At 34.2% G+C, this 18,811-nt stretch overlaps 2 protein-coding genes across 2 annotated transcripts; one reads left to right on the forward strand and one right to left on the reverse strand.

Moving 5' to 3' along the window:
* Positions 1 to 251: 251 nt before the first annotated feature.
* LOC130215541 (uncharacterized) lies at positions 252 to 9,878 on the reverse strand. The gene is made up of 7 exons (XM_056447366.1): positions 9,770 to 9,878; positions 6,884 to 7,276; positions 4,749 to 5,141; positions 4,252 to 4,293; positions 3,794 to 3,943; positions 3,650 to 3,694; positions 252 to 1,586 (listed from the first exon to the last, which is right to left on the reverse strand). Exons 1-7 carry the CDS (start codon positions 9,807 to 9,809, stop codon positions 1,522 to 1,524), a joined length of 1,128 nt encoding a protein of 375 aa, XP_056303341.1. The 5' UTR covers positions 9,810 to 9,878; the 3' UTR covers positions 252 to 1,521.
* A 3,604-nt stretch (positions 9,879 to 13,482) lies between these two features.
* LOC130216592 (transmembrane and immunoglobulin domain-containing protein 1-like) lies at positions 13,483 to 18,021 on the forward strand. The gene is made up of 4 exons (XM_056448486.1): positions 13,483 to 13,525; positions 13,995 to 14,303; positions 17,526 to 17,822; positions 17,900 to 18,021. The coding sequence occupies exons 1-4, from the start codon at positions 13,483 to 13,485 to the stop codon at positions 18,019 to 18,021; spliced, it is 771 nt and encodes a 256-aa protein (XP_056304461.1).
* Positions 18,022 to 18,811: the final 790 nt, after the last annotated feature.

Below are 18,811 nucleotides of genomic sequence, written 5' to 3' on the forward strand. Positions count from 1 at the left end.
AATAACTCATTTCTAATAGCTGATTTATTTTATCTTTGCCGTAATGACAGTACATAATATTCGACTAGATATTTTTCAACACACTTCTATACAGCTTAAAGTGACATTAAGAGGCTTAAATACTATCGAGACTATTGAAAAAATATATTGCTTAAAGGGGCTAATAATATCGACCTTAAAATGGTTTATAAAAAAACTAAAAACTGCTTTTATTCTAGCCAAAATAAAACAAATAAGACTTTCTCCAGAAGAATTTTTTTATCAGACATACTGTGAAAATTTCTTTGCTCTGTTAAACATCAATTGGGAAACATTTAAAAAAGAAAACAAAATTCAAATAGGGGCTAATCAATCAATCAATCAAATCAATCAATCAATCAATCAATCAATCAATCAATCAATCAATCAATCAATCAATCAATCAATCAATCTATCTATCTATCTATCTATCTATCTATCTATCTATCTATCTATCTATCTATCTATCTATCGCCTACAAGTGTTGGTGCTTGTCGTCGAAAAACAGGAAAAAGTAGATAAAATTAATAAGCGGTTTATATGAAGGGCGGATGGACTGCGTGAGCAAAATATCACTTGAGTAGCTTCACAACAGCTCGGTGAATGTCCTTGATTGGCCCAGCCAGAGCCCTGACCTAAATCCTATTAAACATCTCTGGAGAGATCTGAAAATGGTTGTACACCGTTGCTTCCCATCCAACCTGATAGAGCTTGAGAGGTACTGCAAAGAGGAATGGGCAAAAATTCCCAAAGACAGGTGTGCCAAGCTTGTGGCATCATATTCAAAAAGACTTGAGGCTGTAATTGCTGCCAACAATTGGTGCATCAACAAAGTGTTGAGCAAAGGCTGTGAATACTGTTGTACATGTGATTTTTTAGGTGTTTTATTTTTAATAAATTAGCAAAAATTAAACACAACTCTTTTTTCACATTGTCATTATGGGGGATTGTGTGTAGAATGTTAAGGAAATAAATTAATTTAATCCATTTTGGAATAAGACTGTAACATAAAAAATGTGGAAAAAGTGAAGCTGTGAATACTTTCCGAATGCACTGTATGCTTTGTTTCAATCAAGAAAAGCTTTACTTGATAAAATTAGTAACAATAAAAATATTATTCTTACTATAACAACTTTTAATTAGCAAATTAGCAAATAGTTTTCAGCCAAAACGCATGCGAGAAATGCAATGAGAGCAGCCACTTTGAAAGTTTATAAAAAATGGGAGAATATCAAATCATATACAACAGGTTTTTAAGCAAAGTACTGATCAGGTTGATATGATATAGGTCTTATAGGTCTTCAGTATAATATGCAAAGCATTTATAGTAGTATATAATTCCTCAAACAGCAAAAGCCCATTTTCCTCTCATTTACTTAAATTTATATTGCTAATATGTAATAATAAGGGGGTAGCCAGGGCCGGTGCGTCCATAGAGGTGACCCAGTCAGCAGAATAGTGAGGGCATCGTCTGCAACATCCAACCGCCTTCCCCAACGGTCCTCACTTTCGTCCACAACAGTAGCCAAACACTGACGCTGCTGTGCTCTTCTGTTCACTTCTTGCTTCTGTAAGAAATTAAAGATATTGATAACAGACAGTATAAAAACACTGATTAAAATATTAATTTCAGTAAACAAGAACAACCATAATCCATCAGTGAATGAGATCAGAAGGTTTAATTAAAACAAATCTTGTAATGTACACTGTAAAAAAAAAAATCTTAAAAAAAAGGTCAAATGACTGACAGCTATGGCTGCCAAACAAAAACCATAAAATTACGGTCAAATTTCTTTGTTGAAATAAAGTGCAAAAAATAATAAATCTACAGATATTTTCATTAAAACACTGTTATTTTACAGACTTTTCCTACATTATTACGATCAAACACCATCAATAAAGTTACACAATAAGAGTTTTACATAGAAACACTGTTATTTTACAGACTTTTCCTAGATTATTATGATCAAACACCATCAATAAAGTTACACAATAAGAGTTTCACATAGAAACACTGTTATTTTACAGACTTTTCCTACATTTTTATGATCAAACATCATCAATAAAGTTACACAATAAGAGTTTTACATAGAAACACTGTTATTTTACAGACTTTTACAAGATTATTACGATCAAACACCATCAATAAAGTTACACAATAAGAGTTTTACATAGAAACACTGTTATTTTACAGACTTTTCCTAGATTATTACGATCGAACACTATCAATAAAGTGACTGCACTAAAAGTTCAAGAGAAAACAAATGTTATTTAAAAGAATTTTCCCTAAATCATTACGATTAAACACCTTTAATAAAACGCATGCTCATAGTCGTAATTTAACAGTTTTATTTTGGATGGAAAAAAAAACAACAAACGAGCTACAACGGATTAATTCTCACAACTTAAAATTACAGTTGTTACATTTTATTGAATAGCATTTATGTAAAACATGTAGAGGTTTAAGTTATATGAAATGATTTCAGCTACAAATCTTAAATGAAATGGAACTGTAACGTGAAGGGGACGCTGACATAGGAGTGCAGATCCAAATGCAGGTTTATTACACAGAGATGGTCAGGCAAGCAACAGTCAACACAGAGGCAAACAGATGTATGCAGGGAATCCAGAGTCATGGTCAAATAACAGGCAAATGGTCAGTCCCGGAAGCAAACAACGTAAACAATTAACAAACAGCAAGGCAAAAAAAAAAAAAGAGAAACGCGACATAATGTTCACAGTAACAGTACAACAAGACTAAGCAGTTGCTGCGCGCATCTGTGCTGCTTTTAAAGTCCATGCAATGAGTTCATAACCATCCTCCGACTCTCTCTCTCTGTGTGTGTGTGTGTGTGTGTGTGTGTGTGTGTGTGTGTGTGTGTGTGTGTGAGTGCAATCAGAGGAATCCGAAACAGGTGCAGGTTATTGAACAGATTTGATCGTAATAATCTAGGAAAAGTCTGTTAAATAACAGTGTTTTTCTGTAAACATTTTAATGAAAATATCTGTAATTTTTTTTTTTTTTTTGTACTTTATTTCAACAAAGAAATTTTACCGTAATTTTATGGTTTTTGTTTTGCAGCCGTAGCTGCCAGTCATTTCACTTTTTTTTTTTATGATTGTTTTTTCTTTTTTTACTGAGCAAGTCATTCCAATTTATTACGTTAATTTACATAATTTTAAATGTACCTAAAAAAAGCAGGAAAAAAACACAGTGTAAATAATACGACAATTTTATTGTATAAACAGACAAATTGCTGTAATTTGTCATTAATTATATAGTACATAAAATAACAGTCAAGCTGTTATTTACAAATAATGTTTGTATTTTTTACAGACTTTTGAATATAATTTAAAATAACAGAAAAAGTACTCTATAAATAATACTGTAATTTCCCTGTATAAATAACAAAAATGTCAGTAATTTGTCTATATGATAAAGTACCTAAAATGAAAGTCAAACTGTTAATTTAGAGAGATTGTTTGTCATTTTACTAAGTTCTTAATATAATTTGAAATGACCAAAAATTACTGTAAAAAATGTAGAGATATTTTCTGTGAAATTAAGGGTGGGGGGAGGGGGGAGGGGGGGTTTACAGTGTAGTAACTTGTAGTAACTTGATCAACTTACTTGATTCTTTGATGTTCAAAAGCTGCTGGTTGTCCTCCTCACAAGCTGTGATAAATTTTTTTAAAATAAAGACATATCGAGAATTAGACACTATCCTAGATGCTGATGTTTACTTTCGTTATAGAATCTGTAGATGATACTTGCCTCTTTTCATACTGGTTTTATTTTGGAGAGAGTACATGTTACGATGCACTATCACCCACAAAACAACAGCAACAACAGCAACAACAGCAACAACAGCAACAACACATATTCCTGCTATAGCACCTGAAGACAGGCCTGAATCTGCAACAGCTAACAGACAACAGTGAGCATATCTAATTGTAATTGCATATATTATAAGGATTACTACAGATTGTTGATGTTTTGTTTATATAAAGGTTGAATATGTGTAAACGTGAAATGATGAATGTTAAATATGAAAATTGTTTTCAGTGTCAGTATATTTTGAATTGACGACTATGAAACTGTTGTTATTTTCATCAGTATTGAAAACAGTTATTTAGAAAATAAATCAAATGTGCAAATTAATTAATGTGGATTTTAAATGAAAAAATAATGTGGATTATAAATACATTAAAGGCAACAAAGAGAGAATTTACTCATGTTAGAGTGTAGCTCCTCCTTGGTTTCAGGCGGAGAAGCTGGAAACAGAAAATAAAGATGGAAGACATTTGAAAATGAAATAAAACATGATCTGCTGTCAGAGAAATGAAGCCAATATAAACAATTTTAAAATTAACAATATCACTTATTGATATTTTCAATAAAGAATGTGGAATTGTTACAAAATGCCTGATCAGATAATCGTCACTGAATCAGAAATGCAAGTTATGAAGTATTAATATAAGCTTGTCGATGGCTCAACTGATGCTGAAATAATCCGTTTAGATGTTGGAAACCACTTGAAATCAGTGCAGCGAAAATGTTCATACACTGGTTCTGTACATCAATATGGAGGGAATGAAAATGCATTTAAGAGTAAATATCACTGTTCAAACACTTCACATTTACAATTCACATATATATCACAATATACTTCACAATACACTTCACATTTGCGCAAATAATTCAGGGTAAATGAGATTGAATAACTCACCAATGACTGTCACGTTGAATGTTTTTATGATCTTATCAGAGTCACTTTTATTGATTACTGTGCGGCTACAGTTTTTTTGTTGAAATTCAAAGAAGATCTGACTTGTTCCGTTACTGTCATAATCTGCTTCATATTGTCCAGCATGTTCCGGTTTGATGTTTTTGATGATCAGAGATCCAGACTCATAGTCCACATCCAGTCTGTCTTTAAATATCCCACTTTTACCATCGTATAAACAGGACGTTGTAGCATTTCCGTTGATCAGAGCAATGCGGGTGTCATTAAAATTCCACAGCATTTCTTTATTTTGATCTTTTTCAACACCAGTAGACAGCTTTACAGTATCTCCCTCTTTCTTGGACACCTGCTCTACACCAGCAGCAACCACCGTAGCTGCAGACACAAATGTAAGTAAGTTTAGTTTGTGAGCGCAACAGATTTTACTACAAAACCCACTTATACACACATTTGTAACATGTATAAAACTTGTAGTAAAGTACTACAGTATCTTTGGTTAGGTTAGAGAATTCATAATAGACCCTTTTCACAATGACGTCTCTTCACTTCCCTCTATCGGCGACGCAGTGTATTTTTAGTTCCGGTTTACCTTTGAATGAATGGGAGAGTTCTCTGGAAAATGTAAAACTGAAAATATTAACATTGCACGCTGTGATTTAAGACTAGTTAAGTATTTGGCATGGTTCCAAGTGTTTCTCTTTCAATCCCGAGATGCTTTCTGAGTTTGAAAATGAGTCTTAATAAACTTGTTAAGAATAGGAATAAGCTAAGAAAAGTATGTTTGCAACCTTTTCACTTAAGTATATTTAATTTCGTTTTATTTTTTTTAAATAAATAATGCATTTATTTTTGCTTTGATGCTACTGTGAATATAAATTTATATTATCTGTTACATGTAAACGTTCCAGCATGAGTAAAATCCTTTATTAAATCTTCACATATACCTGGTAAGTCGTATATAAATGCAATCAGTTTTATCAGTTATTATTTACTGATCTATTAATGTTTTGTTCAGTTTCTCCATTTGAATGAATTAAGACAGTGTCCTGCCTCCACCTACTGGGTGGATTTAATTTGATATCTGTACTACCTTTTAATTAATAATGTTACAAATAATTTCATAATCTAATAATACTAAATTAAAATGCTGTCATTTTGGTGTTATTTTTGCAATTGCAGGTTTTTATAATGATTTTGTTTGATTAGTAAGAGTCACATACAACATTGTTATTCCAACACAATCTCACGGCAATTCGTAATATTTTGATTTAGTGGGTAATTCGTGCAATTTAGTACGATTTGCTCATCCCCCAATGACGGTTGGGTCTAGGGGAGGGGTTAGGTGCCACGCCTCCTTTTTAAAATCGTACAATTTCGTGCGACTGAACTCATACGAATTTGTACGAATTAGCCGCTAAACTGACGAAACGTAAAATACTTACGTTTCCTCGTGAGATCAGGCTGGTTATTCTGTTTCATTTAATTTGAATATTAAATAGATAAATATTAAATATTAAATAGACAATAAATGTTTTATGTTGGAAACCACTTGAAATCAGTGCAGCGAAAATGTTCATACACTGGTTCTGTACATCAATATGGAGGGAATGAAAATGCATTTAAGAGTAAATATCACTGTTCAAACACTTCACATTTACAATATTTAGGTTGCGCAAATAATTCCCTGCTGAAAAATCCAGCTTAAACCAGCCTAGGCTGGTTGGCTGGTTTTAGCTGGTTGACCAGCCTGGTTTTAGAGGGGTTTTGGCCATTTCCAGGCTGGTTACCAGCCTTTTCCAGCCTGGTCTTAGCTGGTCAGGCTGGAAAATGACCAGCTGAATCCAGCTAAAACCAGCTTCACCAGCCTGGTTTAAGATGGACATAGCTGGTTTTTGCTGGGCTCCCAGCCTGGCTAGGTGGTCAAGCTGGTTTTAGCTGGTCATTTTCCAGCCTGACCAGCTAAGACCAGGCTGGAAATGGCTGGAAACCAGCCTGGAAATGGCCAAAACCCCTCTAAAACCAGGCTGGCCAACCAGCTAAAACCAGCCAACCAGCCTAGGCTGGTTTAAGCTGGATTTTTCAGTAGGGTTCAGGGTAAATGAGATTGAATAACTCACCAATGACTGTCACGTTGAATGTTTTTATGATCTTATCAGAGTCACTTTTATTGATTGCTGTGCGGCTACAGTTTTTTTGTTGAAATTCAGAGAAGATCAGACTTGTTCCGTTACTGTCATAATCTGCTTCATATTGTCCAGCATGTTCCGGTTTGATGTTTTTGATGATCAGAGATCCAGTCTTATAGTCCACATCCAGTCTGTCTTTAAATATCCCACTTTTACCATCGTATAAACAGGTCGTTGTAGCATTTCCGTTGATCAGAGCAATGCGGGTGTCATTAAAATTCCACAGCATTTCTTTATTTTGATCTTTTTCAACACCAGTAGACAGCTTTACAGTATCTCCCTCTTTCTTGGACACCTGCTCTACACCAGCAGCAACCACCGTAGCTGCAGACACAAATGTAAGTAAGTTTAGTTTGTGAGCGCAACAGATTTTACTACAAAACCCACTTATACACACATTTGTAACATGTATAAAACTTGTAGTAAAGTGCTACAGTATCTTTGGTTAGGTTAGAGAATTCATAATAGACCCTTTTCACAATGACGTCTCTTCACTTCCCTCTATCGGCGACGCAGTGTATTTTTAGTTCCGGTTTACCTTTGAATGAATGGGAGAGTTCTCTGGAAAATGTAAAACTGAAAATATTAACATTGCACGCTGTGATTTAAGACTAGTTAAGTATTTGGCATGGTTCCAAGTGTTTCTCTTTCAATACCGAGCTGCTTTCTGAGTTTGAAAATGAGTCTTAATAAACTTGTTAAGAATATGAATAAGCTAAGAAAAGTATGTTTGCAACCTTTTCACTTAAGTATATTTAATTTCGTTTTATTTTTTTAAAATAAATAATGCATTTATTTTTGCTTTGATGCTACTGTGAATACAAATTTATATTATCTGTTACATGTAAACGTTCCAGCATGAGTAAAATCCTTTATTAAATCTTCACATATACCTGGTAAGTCGTCTATAAATGCAATCAGTTTTATCAGTTATTATTTACTGATCTATTAATGTTTTGTTCAGTTTCTCCATTTGAATGAATTAAGACAGTGTCCTGCCTCCACCTACTGGGTGGATTTAATTTGATATCTGTACTACCTTTTAATTGATAATGTTAAAAATAATTTCATAATCTAATAATACTGAATTAAAATTCAGTCATTTTGGTGTTATTTTTGCAATTGTAGGTTTTTATAATGATTTTGTTTGATTAGTAAGAGTCACATACAACATTGTTATTCCAACACAATCTCACGGCAATTCGTAATATTTTGATTTAGTGGGTAATTCGTGCAATTTAGTACGATTTGCTCATCCCCCAATGACGGTTGGGTCTAGGGGAGGGGTTAGGTGCCACGCCTCTTTTTTAAAATCGTACAATTTCGTGCGACTGAACTCATACGAATTTGTACGAATTAGCCACTAAACTGACGAAACGTAAAATACTTACGTTTCCTCGTGAGATCAGGCTGGTTATTCTGTTTCATTTAATTTGAATATTAAATAGATATAAATGTTTTATGTTCATGAATAAAATACCTATAGAGAAAATGTCAGAGAACTGAGCAGTAGAATGTGAATAATATGTGTTTGTAAATCAGCTGTCCACTGTAAACAACCACGGTAAAACACCCACGATTTTATTTATTTCCTATTCTTTGGGACACAAAAAATTTATACAAATAAATTTGACAAAGAATGTTCAGCTCCCGTATAAACATCTGAAATCTTTATTTGACAAATGCTGACAAGTCCATATCAACTTCATCTGCAGTAAAGACAGCAGCACAAAGCAATAGACTCCGTTTAAAGTCCTATTTTCTTGGTTCAAGCAGAAATCCAGGTGATCTGTACATTTTTTTTAAATGTCAGATGTCTCATCTTGAATGCGGACAACAGAAAACAGCCGTAGTCAAAGTCTAACCGTTTAGTAAATATACAGATGACTGGCTGAGTTCTCTATGGGGACTTCTGTGTAGGCGGAAGTGACAATACACTGCATGGAATGAAACCGGACATCGCGTGACTTGTAAAAGGGTCTATAAATCACAAAACTAATGCTGACCTCATCTGGATTGGTGGGTAAATGAATGTGTGTGTGATTACAGACAAACAAAGGTGTATATGGCAAAAACAATTAACAGATCATCACTTGATTATTATTATTATTATTATCAAAACCACTCTACATTGTCCATTTCAAGTTTTTCTTATAAATATTTAATAAATCAAATAAATATGTTACAAAAAAACTTCACAACCAGTTTATAATGTAGTACATTTTAAACATTACTATAGGCTATTGAAGATGTACTTGATCTGGCCAGAGCACAACTTTACAACAAGTAAAAAATACAACTATAAATGGCCTGGTACATAATACAGACTTACTTAATCAGACAACAGACAAGCATCACAATAAAGAAAGAAAGAAGAAGAATAACAAAAAACCTAGGAGTTTTCAGCAAATTCAATGTGTTCTGTTAAATCACAGAGAATTAAGGCATTCTCTTTCTTTCGATTAAGCAGTAGAAAATAAAGACATACTGTAGTTCCTTGTGAAATACATAAAATATTGGAGGAAATCTGTTCTTGTGTAAGAAGAACTTCCTAATAATAATCGAGTTGAATGCTATATCATGTGTTTGGCAAAAGCACAACTACATCATTTAACTTTCGTCCACCATTATACTACAGAAGAAAATCTGAAAGAAATATTTATCACGACTGAAATAGTGTATGATAAATTATACACTTTAAAACTGTCAAATAAAATCAATGTAACATTTTCAGACCAAGCAGGATTTGATTGACTGCGTCATTATCAGTTTGAAATGCAGATGGTTGAAACAATACAAAAACAAAAGTATTCTTACCTTGAACCACCAAAACAAAGAGCAAACAGCGTCTCATCATTGTAACTGCTGTGGAGTTTAACAGTTGCGCTCCGATCGGTCTTTTGTTCTGTTGTGACTGGAGTCTTGACTGCTGTCACACCATCTGCGGTTGCGAGAGAGAGACGGTCAGGCTGTTCTTCAAATTGCAGTGCGCGTCAACTTGGTGTTACGCGGTAAATTAAAGACGCTGAATTCAATGCGCTGCTGCTTTATATTCTTGTTTCAGTTTTCATTCCTACTTAGTCCCTTTATTAAACCGGGGTCGCCACAGCGGAATGAACCGCTAACTTATACAACACGTTTTTACGCATCGGATGCCTTTCCAGCCGCAACCCATCTCTGGAAAACATCCACACACACACTCATTCCCACTAATACACAACGGACAATTTAGCCTACCCAATTCACCTGTACCGCATGTCTATGGACTGTGTGGAAAACCGGAGCACCCGGAGGAAACCCACGCGAACGCAGGGAGAACATGCAAACTCCACGTAGAAAGGCCAATTGACCGAGCCAAGGCTCGAACCAGCAACTTGCTGTGAGGCGACAGCACTAACTACTGCGCCACTGCGTAGCCTTTGTTTCAGTTTTATTCGCGTAAATTAATTGAAATTACAGGTGATCAAAAATTGTCTCACACATCTATTCATGTGTGGATATATAATAATCATGACTTCCCACGTAGGCTATGCTATTATCTCTTTGTTTTGCAGTAATTGTCTTTTATTTGCGAGTTTAAAATAAAACGAATAGCACTTCAAAATCATTACCCCGCTGTCATAACTATTCACATTCGGTTTCATATTAACAACCTGCTATTTAGGTGTTTACTGTGTAATTGGTTTACCGTGTTGGCTGTTTGATTGGTTTGTGTTTTTCTGTAAATATATTTACCTTTTTTAATGTGGAATGTTGGTAAATTAATAAAAATGGTAAATTATTATTGTACTAATGTTTATTTTGCTTACTTAAATCACATATTAAGTGATAACGTACCTAAATCATGTAAAAACATTTTTTGACTCGATTTATTTTTTAAGTCACGAAACGCATGTAATAAAAGGTAAAACAAATGACAAATAGAGAGAGAATAGCATTTGTCAAATACATTTTTAAAAGCTATTTAAATTGTGCATTCAAATACATTTTAAATGATATATACAGTGCATCCGGAAAGTATTCACAGTGCTTCACTTTTTCCACATTTTTTTATGTTACAGCCTTATTCCAAAATGGATTAAATTTATTTCCTCAAAATTCTACACACAATACCCCACTAATGACAATGTGAAAAAAAAAGAGTTTTTGAAATTGTTGCAAATTTATAAAAAAAAAACCCTGAAAAATCCAACACAATCTCACGGCAATTCGTAACTTTTTGATTTAATGGCTAATTCGTATGAATTCGTACAATCTAATTCATACAATTTAGTACGATTTGCTCATCACCCAATGACGGTTGGGGTTAGGGGTGGGGTTTGGTGTCACGCCTCCTTTTTAAAATCGTACATTTTCATGCGACTGAACTCGTACGAATTAGCCACTAAACTGACAAAACGTAAAATACTTCTGTTTCCTCATGAGATCAGGCTGGAAAAATCACATGTACATCAGTATTCACAACCTTTGATCAATACTTTGTTGATGCACCAATTGTTGGCAGCAATTACAGCCTCAAGTCTTTTTGAATATGAATAAAAAAAACATTAACTTTCATCGCTTATTCGCCTACTTTTATTTAAAATTTGGGTTGGGTGCAATAGTACACCACCTTTTTTTTTTAGGACTACACCACTGGTTGGATGTGAAGCGATGGTGTACAACCATTTTCAGATCTCTCCAGAGATGATCAATAGGATTTAGGTCTGGGCTCTGGCTGGGCCACTCAAGGACATTCCCATTGATTTTTTGACAATGTGCTTTGGGTCATTGTCCTGCTGAAAGATGAACCGTCGCCCCAGTCTGAGGTCAAGAGCACTCTGAAGCAGGTTTTCGTTCAGGATGTCTCCGTACATTGCTGCATTCATCTTTCCCTCTATCCTGACTTGTCTTCCAGTTCCTGCTGCTGAAAAACATCCCCACAGCATGATGCTGCCACCACCATGCTTCACTGTAGGGATGGTGCCTGTTGATAAGCGGTGCCTGGTTTTCTCCAAATGTAACGCCTGGCATTCACTCCAGAGTTCAATTTTAGTCAAATTTTGTTTCTTATGGTCTGAGAGTCCTTCAGATGCCTTTTGGCAAATTCCAGGCGGGGAGAGGCTTTCATCTGGCCACTCTATCATACAGGCCTGATTGGTGGATTGCTGCACAGATGGTTGTCCTTCTGTAAGGTTCTCCTCGCTCCACAGAGGAATGCTGGAGCTCAGACAGTATGTTGTGTGTTCTAAAATTGCAATAAAAAGGGAAGAGCATAGGCCTATGTACACCATTACTAGAACGCCATCTAGAGTTACATAACCGAATTCACCATTACAAGTGCAAGTCACCTAGTCAGGCAATAATGAAGGCAAAGTTTTTAAATTAGCATTTGACAAACTGTTAAAAAATGCCACTGACAAAAAGAACTGTAGGATTGACATTTCCATTACACAATAAATCCACCCTTCCTCTACCTCAACCAAGATAAAAAAATAGGATTTATTTTCATTTATTCAGGTCCATTTCAAAACACCAAACACAAATAATTCTAGGACAATTAATTAACCTAAAGGAAGACGAGATCAGTGAGAACATACAAAATATCAGCATTCCTGGAACAATATAAAGGAAAATAAAATTTAAACACCTAAAACATAAACATTACCTTAAACTTTTGAATGGAAACACAGAGATTCACTTTTCTTCTGATACCACTCTATTATCTTAAAAATCCTGCAAACAATAATGCATAAAGTCAATGAGAACGAAGCTTGTTTGAAATCTTCGCAAAGTTATTAAAAATAACACAGTTAAAAAAACTGTTTAAAGGTTAGTCTATTTAAGGATGAGCACAGAGAGATGTTTAGATTAGTTTGCTCAAAGGTCACAGTCACAACACCCACAATGCCTTGATCTGAAGGCAGAAGAGTGGTTCATTCACTCACAGCAATACAGGAACCTAAAACTGCAACATTTCGATTACAAATCCAACTCCCTAATTATTAGCTTCAGTGCTTTACTTTACATCCGAGATTGGTGCTCGAGCACATGAGCATGTGACACCTAAACTGTTCAGATCGAGAGTCAAAGTGAAACTATGTGATCTGCTGTTGGCTAAACAAGAATATGCAGAAATAAACATATTAACAAATACTAACCCTCCTGTGTTACCCATTTCACAATTTTACTAGCAAAATATTTATATTATACAGTACAAGTTTTGCAATTCATGTTTCATAAAATGAACAAGTTACAAAAAAAGATCCATCTTAGATGTCAGTTTTAATTATAAGTTTAGTTTCAGTTTAGTTTCATTTAAAAGAGGTGCCACTTATAAAAAAAAAAACATCCGCTGTGATGATAGTCCTAATATGAGTGACATCAGAGCAGACTCTTTCCATTTCAGTACACGCAAAATATGTGGTTGGTTGTCAAATTCTCTGAGTGCGGAAATATATTCATATTGTGTTTTAACACTGGCCTATTAGCTACAATCTGTCTGACAGAGAAGTGTTCACATATTTGAGTATCTTAGCTTTTATATGAAAATGGCTCACGTGTTTGTATTGGTCTGCTTGTGGCATCTGACTGGTAAGTTCAGCTCATTTTAAGTGTAAAGTCATGGGTTTTAAGTCGCTGTTTTAGTATGTAGATTTTCAAATTTGACACGTGTATATTAGAAAAATCAGAAATCACTATTTTGCTTGCTGTACATGTTCATAAAACAGATTTGCAGTTTTGTAAAACAAAAAAAAAGTGTATGTAGTCAATCAATTAGAATTTGGAGATTTGATGAAGCTTATTTTTTTAACAGAAACTGTACTGATCATTGTCTGCTAGTAATTTACTCGTCTTTTTGACTGATTTTGTTTATGTTTGATTATTATTGATAAACTTGAGATCTGCTTTTTTTTCTCCTCTTTGCCTATATAATACTGATCTGAATCACGGTAGAAAGTTTTATTTTAAAAGTTTTACTGAGAGATGATTTATCCATGAGATTCAAGCAATTCACGTTAAAATTCAGGGAAAATCTCATCCAAAATACTCTGTTTTTCAGGTGTGTTTGGAGAGTCTGTGTCAGTGATGGAGGGAGATTCAGTCACATTACACACTGGTTTAAATAAACTGATGGGTGATGATCTGATTAAGTGGAGGTTTGGAGCTGAAAACACTTTAATTATCAAAATCAATGTAATGGCCAGCAGACTCACCATATATGAAGATGTTCTTGATGGGAGATTCAGAGACAGACTGAAGGTGGATCAAACTGCATCTCTGACCATCACAAACATCAGATCTGAACATGCTGGAGTTTATCAACTACAGACCAACAGCAGGAGCAAGAGTTTCAGAATCTCTGTTTATAGTAAGTTCAATACTGATTTATTAAAAACAGCAACAAGTAAACAAGTTCTTTTGAGTCAAAATGCGCAAAATTAATGTTTAACTCAACTTTATTTCTAGAGCACTTTCAACCAACCACAATGGGTACCAAAGTGCTATATATAAAAACACACAATACATGCAAATATACAAGGAACCAAAGTACATAAACTCACAACACATGATTAAAAGCTAAAGAAAATAAGTGTGTTTTCAGTGACCTCTGAAAAGACTCAAAAGTTGGAGAAGTTCTTATGGATAGTGGAAGATCGTTCCAAAGTCTTGGAGCTGCTACTGAAAAAGCTCTATCACCTCAACATTTCAAGCGTGATCGTGGAACCTGCAAATAGAGTCGAAGTTAGAGCGAAATAAGAGCAAAGAGATCTCACGGGTTGGTGTATATTAATTAGCTACTTAGGGGCCAGGCCATGGAGGGATTTAAAAACAGCAGCACTTTGTACTAAATTCTAAACTGTATTTGTTAGCCAGTGTAGGGAAACCAGTACAGGTGTAATGTGCTCTTAGTTTCATGGGAAAGTAGATTTGGGAGTCATCAGGACATAGATGGTAATTTATGCCAGGGGTTTTTATCATGATGCTGGCTGAACAAATTTAGGATTAAAGGATTAGTTTTGAGTTGATAAAACCAAAGCAGTGCAACCAGGCTTTGTTAGTAAATTACAGACATTTACCGTAAAATAATGGCCACTAAATTACAGACATTTACCGTAAAATAATGGGCACTAAATTACAGACATTTACCGTAAAATAACGGCCACTAAATTACAGACATTTACTGTAAAATAACGGATGGTAAATTACAGACATTTACCGTAAAATAACGGCCACTAAATTACAGATGTTTACTGTAAAATAATGGATGGTAAATTACAGACATTTACCATAAAATAATGGCCGTTAAATGAAAGACATTTACCAAAAAATAACGGACGTTAAATTAAAGACATTTACCGTAAAATAACGGCCACTAAATTACAGACATTTTTCATAAAATAATGTATGGTAAATTACAGACATTTACCATAAAATAACGGCCACTAAATTACAGATGTTTACTGTAAAATAATGGATGGTAAATTACAGACATTTACCATAAAATAATGGCCGTTAAATGAAAGACATTTACCAAAAAATAACGGACGTTAAATTAAAGACATTTACCGTAAAATAACGGCCACTAAATTACAGACATTTTTCATAAAATAATGTATGGTAAATTACAGACATTTACCATAAAATAACGGCCACTAAATTACAGATGTTTACTGTAAAATAATGGATGGTAAATTACAGACATTTACCATAAAATAATGGCCGTTAAATGAAAGACATTTACCAAAAAATAACGGACGTTAAATTACAGACATTTACCATAAAATAACGGCCACTAAATTACAGACATTTACCGTAAAATAACAGATGGTAAATTACAGACATTTACCATAAAATAACGGCCACTAAATTACAGACATTTACTGTAAAATAACGGATGGTAAATTACAGACATTTACCAAAAAATAACGGACGTTAAATTAAAGACATTTACCGTAAAATAACGGCCACTAAATTACAGACATTTACCATAAAATAACGGAGAGTAAATTATAGACATTTACCAAAAAATAACGGACGTTAAATTATAGACATTTACCATAAAATAATGGCCGTTAAATGAAAGACATTTACCGTAAAATAACGGCCACTAAATTAAAGACATTTACCGTAAAATAACGGCCACTAAATTACAGACATTTTTCATAAAATAATGTATGGTAAATTACAGACATTTACCATAAAATAACGGCCACTAAATTACAGACATTTACCGTAAAATAATGGCCACTAAATTACAGACATTTACCGTAAAATAACAGATGGTAAATTACAGACATTTACCATAAAATAACGGCCACTAAATTACAGACATTTACTGTAAAATAACGGATGGTAAATTACAGACATTTACCAAAAAATAACGGACGTTAAATTAAAGACATTTACCGTAAAATAACGGCCACTAATCTACAGACATTTACCATAAAATAACGGAGAGTAAATTATAGACATTTACCAAAAAATAACGGATGTTAAATTAAAGACATTTACCGTAAATAACGGCCACTAAATTACAGACATTTTCCGTAAAATAACGGCCACTAAATTACAGACATTTACCATAAAATAACGGCCACTAAATTACAGACATTTACTGTAAAATAACGGATGGTAAATTACAGACATTTACTGTAAAATAACGGCCACTAAATTACAGACATTTACCGTGAAATGAAGAATGTTAAATTACAGACATTTCCTGTAAAATAATGGACGCTAAATTACAGAAATTTCCTTATATTTAAATTTCCAGTAAAGTTCTGTAACTTACCGTCTGCTATTCTACAGTAAATTTCTGTAATTTAACTGCCGTTATTTTACGTTTTTTTTCCCCGGCACCCCAGCTAGAAAAAAAAAAAAAAACATAACATAACAGATTTTTTTTTAACAATGCAAGCTTTTCAGCAAAACCTTTATAACTAAAACCCAGGATTGGCACAGATTGAGCTGAAATTTAACTGGCTAACCAGCTAAATGGTATAGATTAAAACATGCTTTAAACATTTGGTGATCATGTCATCTTTATGGTCTAGAAACACTCCTCATTAAGCTGCAGGACAGGTGATGCGTGTGCACTCTCATCTCTGTTTTAGCCCTGGGTATAATGCACACCTGTAAGGACTGTTCACTGAATATCTATAAAACATTGACCTTATTCTTGACATATGAACGGGTTCAGACAGAATTTTAGACATTAAAAACAGCTTGTTATGCTTGTTGATGTTGCAAAGTAGCATTTTCTTATTGTATTATTCAGCTTTTTATGTATAGTCACGAACACACTTGTTTATGGGGCACGTAGTTTGACGTGTTTATGCCGTTTATTATTCTTAGTCATTTCTTCAATAGGAAACGAAATCGAAAGTTCTAAAACAATCGCTAAAAATGAGCGCACATCTGCCTTGAATAAATAAGGTCAATAGGGTTTCGGTTCAACAGTTGGACTAAAGCCAGCATGTTCTCTGTAAAGAAACCTGCTAGAGGCTACATTCACAGTCAACAAGTCTTATCTGAGTGTTACTCAAAGACCTGACACCTTCTGATCTATTCTTGTTTCTGGTGTTTTCAGCTCGTCTACCTGTTCCTGTCCTCTTCAACTCTCCTCAATGTTCTTCCTCCTCATCTTCATCAGTGCAGTATTGTTCAGTGTTGTGCTCAGTGGTTAATGTGAGCGCTGTGAGTCTCTCCTGGTACAAAGGAAACAGTTTATTGTCCAGCATCAGTGTGTCTGATCTCAGCATCAGTCTCTCTCTACCTCTGGAGGTGGAATATCAGGATAACAACACCTACAGCTGTGTGATCAACAACACCATCAGCAACCAGACCACACATCTGCACATCAACACACTCTGGCAGCCATGCAAAGGTACGGCAGAGCTTACTTGTGCTTATATTAAACTTTATCTCCTGATCTGAGCTCAATTTGATGTTTCTGGTCCTCAGACTCTGGTCACTGCTGTGGTCCGACAGAAGCTGTGGTCCGATTGGTCGGCTCTGCTCTTGTGGGCGTGGCTATTGCAGCTTTTATATTTCATGACATCAGATCCAGGAAAAGAGAAGACTAGAAACAGAAACCTTAAATATTGACATATCTTGGTGTATTAATCTGACATTTAAATTTAAACATAGCTATTAGGGAAAGTTTAACCCCATAACGGTCCACTCTTTTTGAGTTCACACAAGTTTAGACAAACAAACAAACGAATGAATGAATAAATAAAATTAATCTAACTCATATGTAGTGGAGTGACAGTTATGATGTAAATAAAAAAATTCAAGCTAATAAATTCTAAATCTTGTGTTGCTGCTAGAACTTAATTTTAGTTTAGGATTATTATTCATATTCAATATTTTTACTCAAAAACTTCACAATATGTCAGTGAAAATGTAGCAAATAAAATGGATCAAATGAGCTGCAGATCTTATGCTGCGTTCTGGAAAATCGAAATGAGAGTTTTTCCAGCTTCCTACTTGGAAATAACACAGAGAGTCGTTTTATTCAACTTGTAAACTCAGAATGGATCTTTTTATTAACAACAAGGACAACAACAACAAAAAAATAGAATTATACAGTAATACACAAAACACAGAGTGTTCCTACAAAACATTCAGTAATTAAAAATATAAAGTCTTTGTGTTTTTATAAACAATGTTTTCCAAACTTGTGCAGCAGTCCTTAGTTTCTTGAAAAAAAAATGAAGAAAATTTGGCTTTGATGCAGTCCATTTTTATGTATTTAACATAAAAATGTAACATGTAAATTACTTACATATGAAGAGTTTAGAAGCAAAAACCTCTAAAAACCATTTAACATTTTTTCCGACTCCTATATGTAGGCTCAGTAATTTTACTTTT

This window comes from Danio aesculapii, chromosome 22 (genome assembly GCF_903798145.1).
Source record: "Danio aesculapii chromosome 22, fDanAes4.1, whole genome shotgun sequence".
Lineage (NCBI taxonomy): Eukaryota > Metazoa > Chordata > Actinopteri > Cypriniformes > Danionidae > Danio > Danio aesculapii.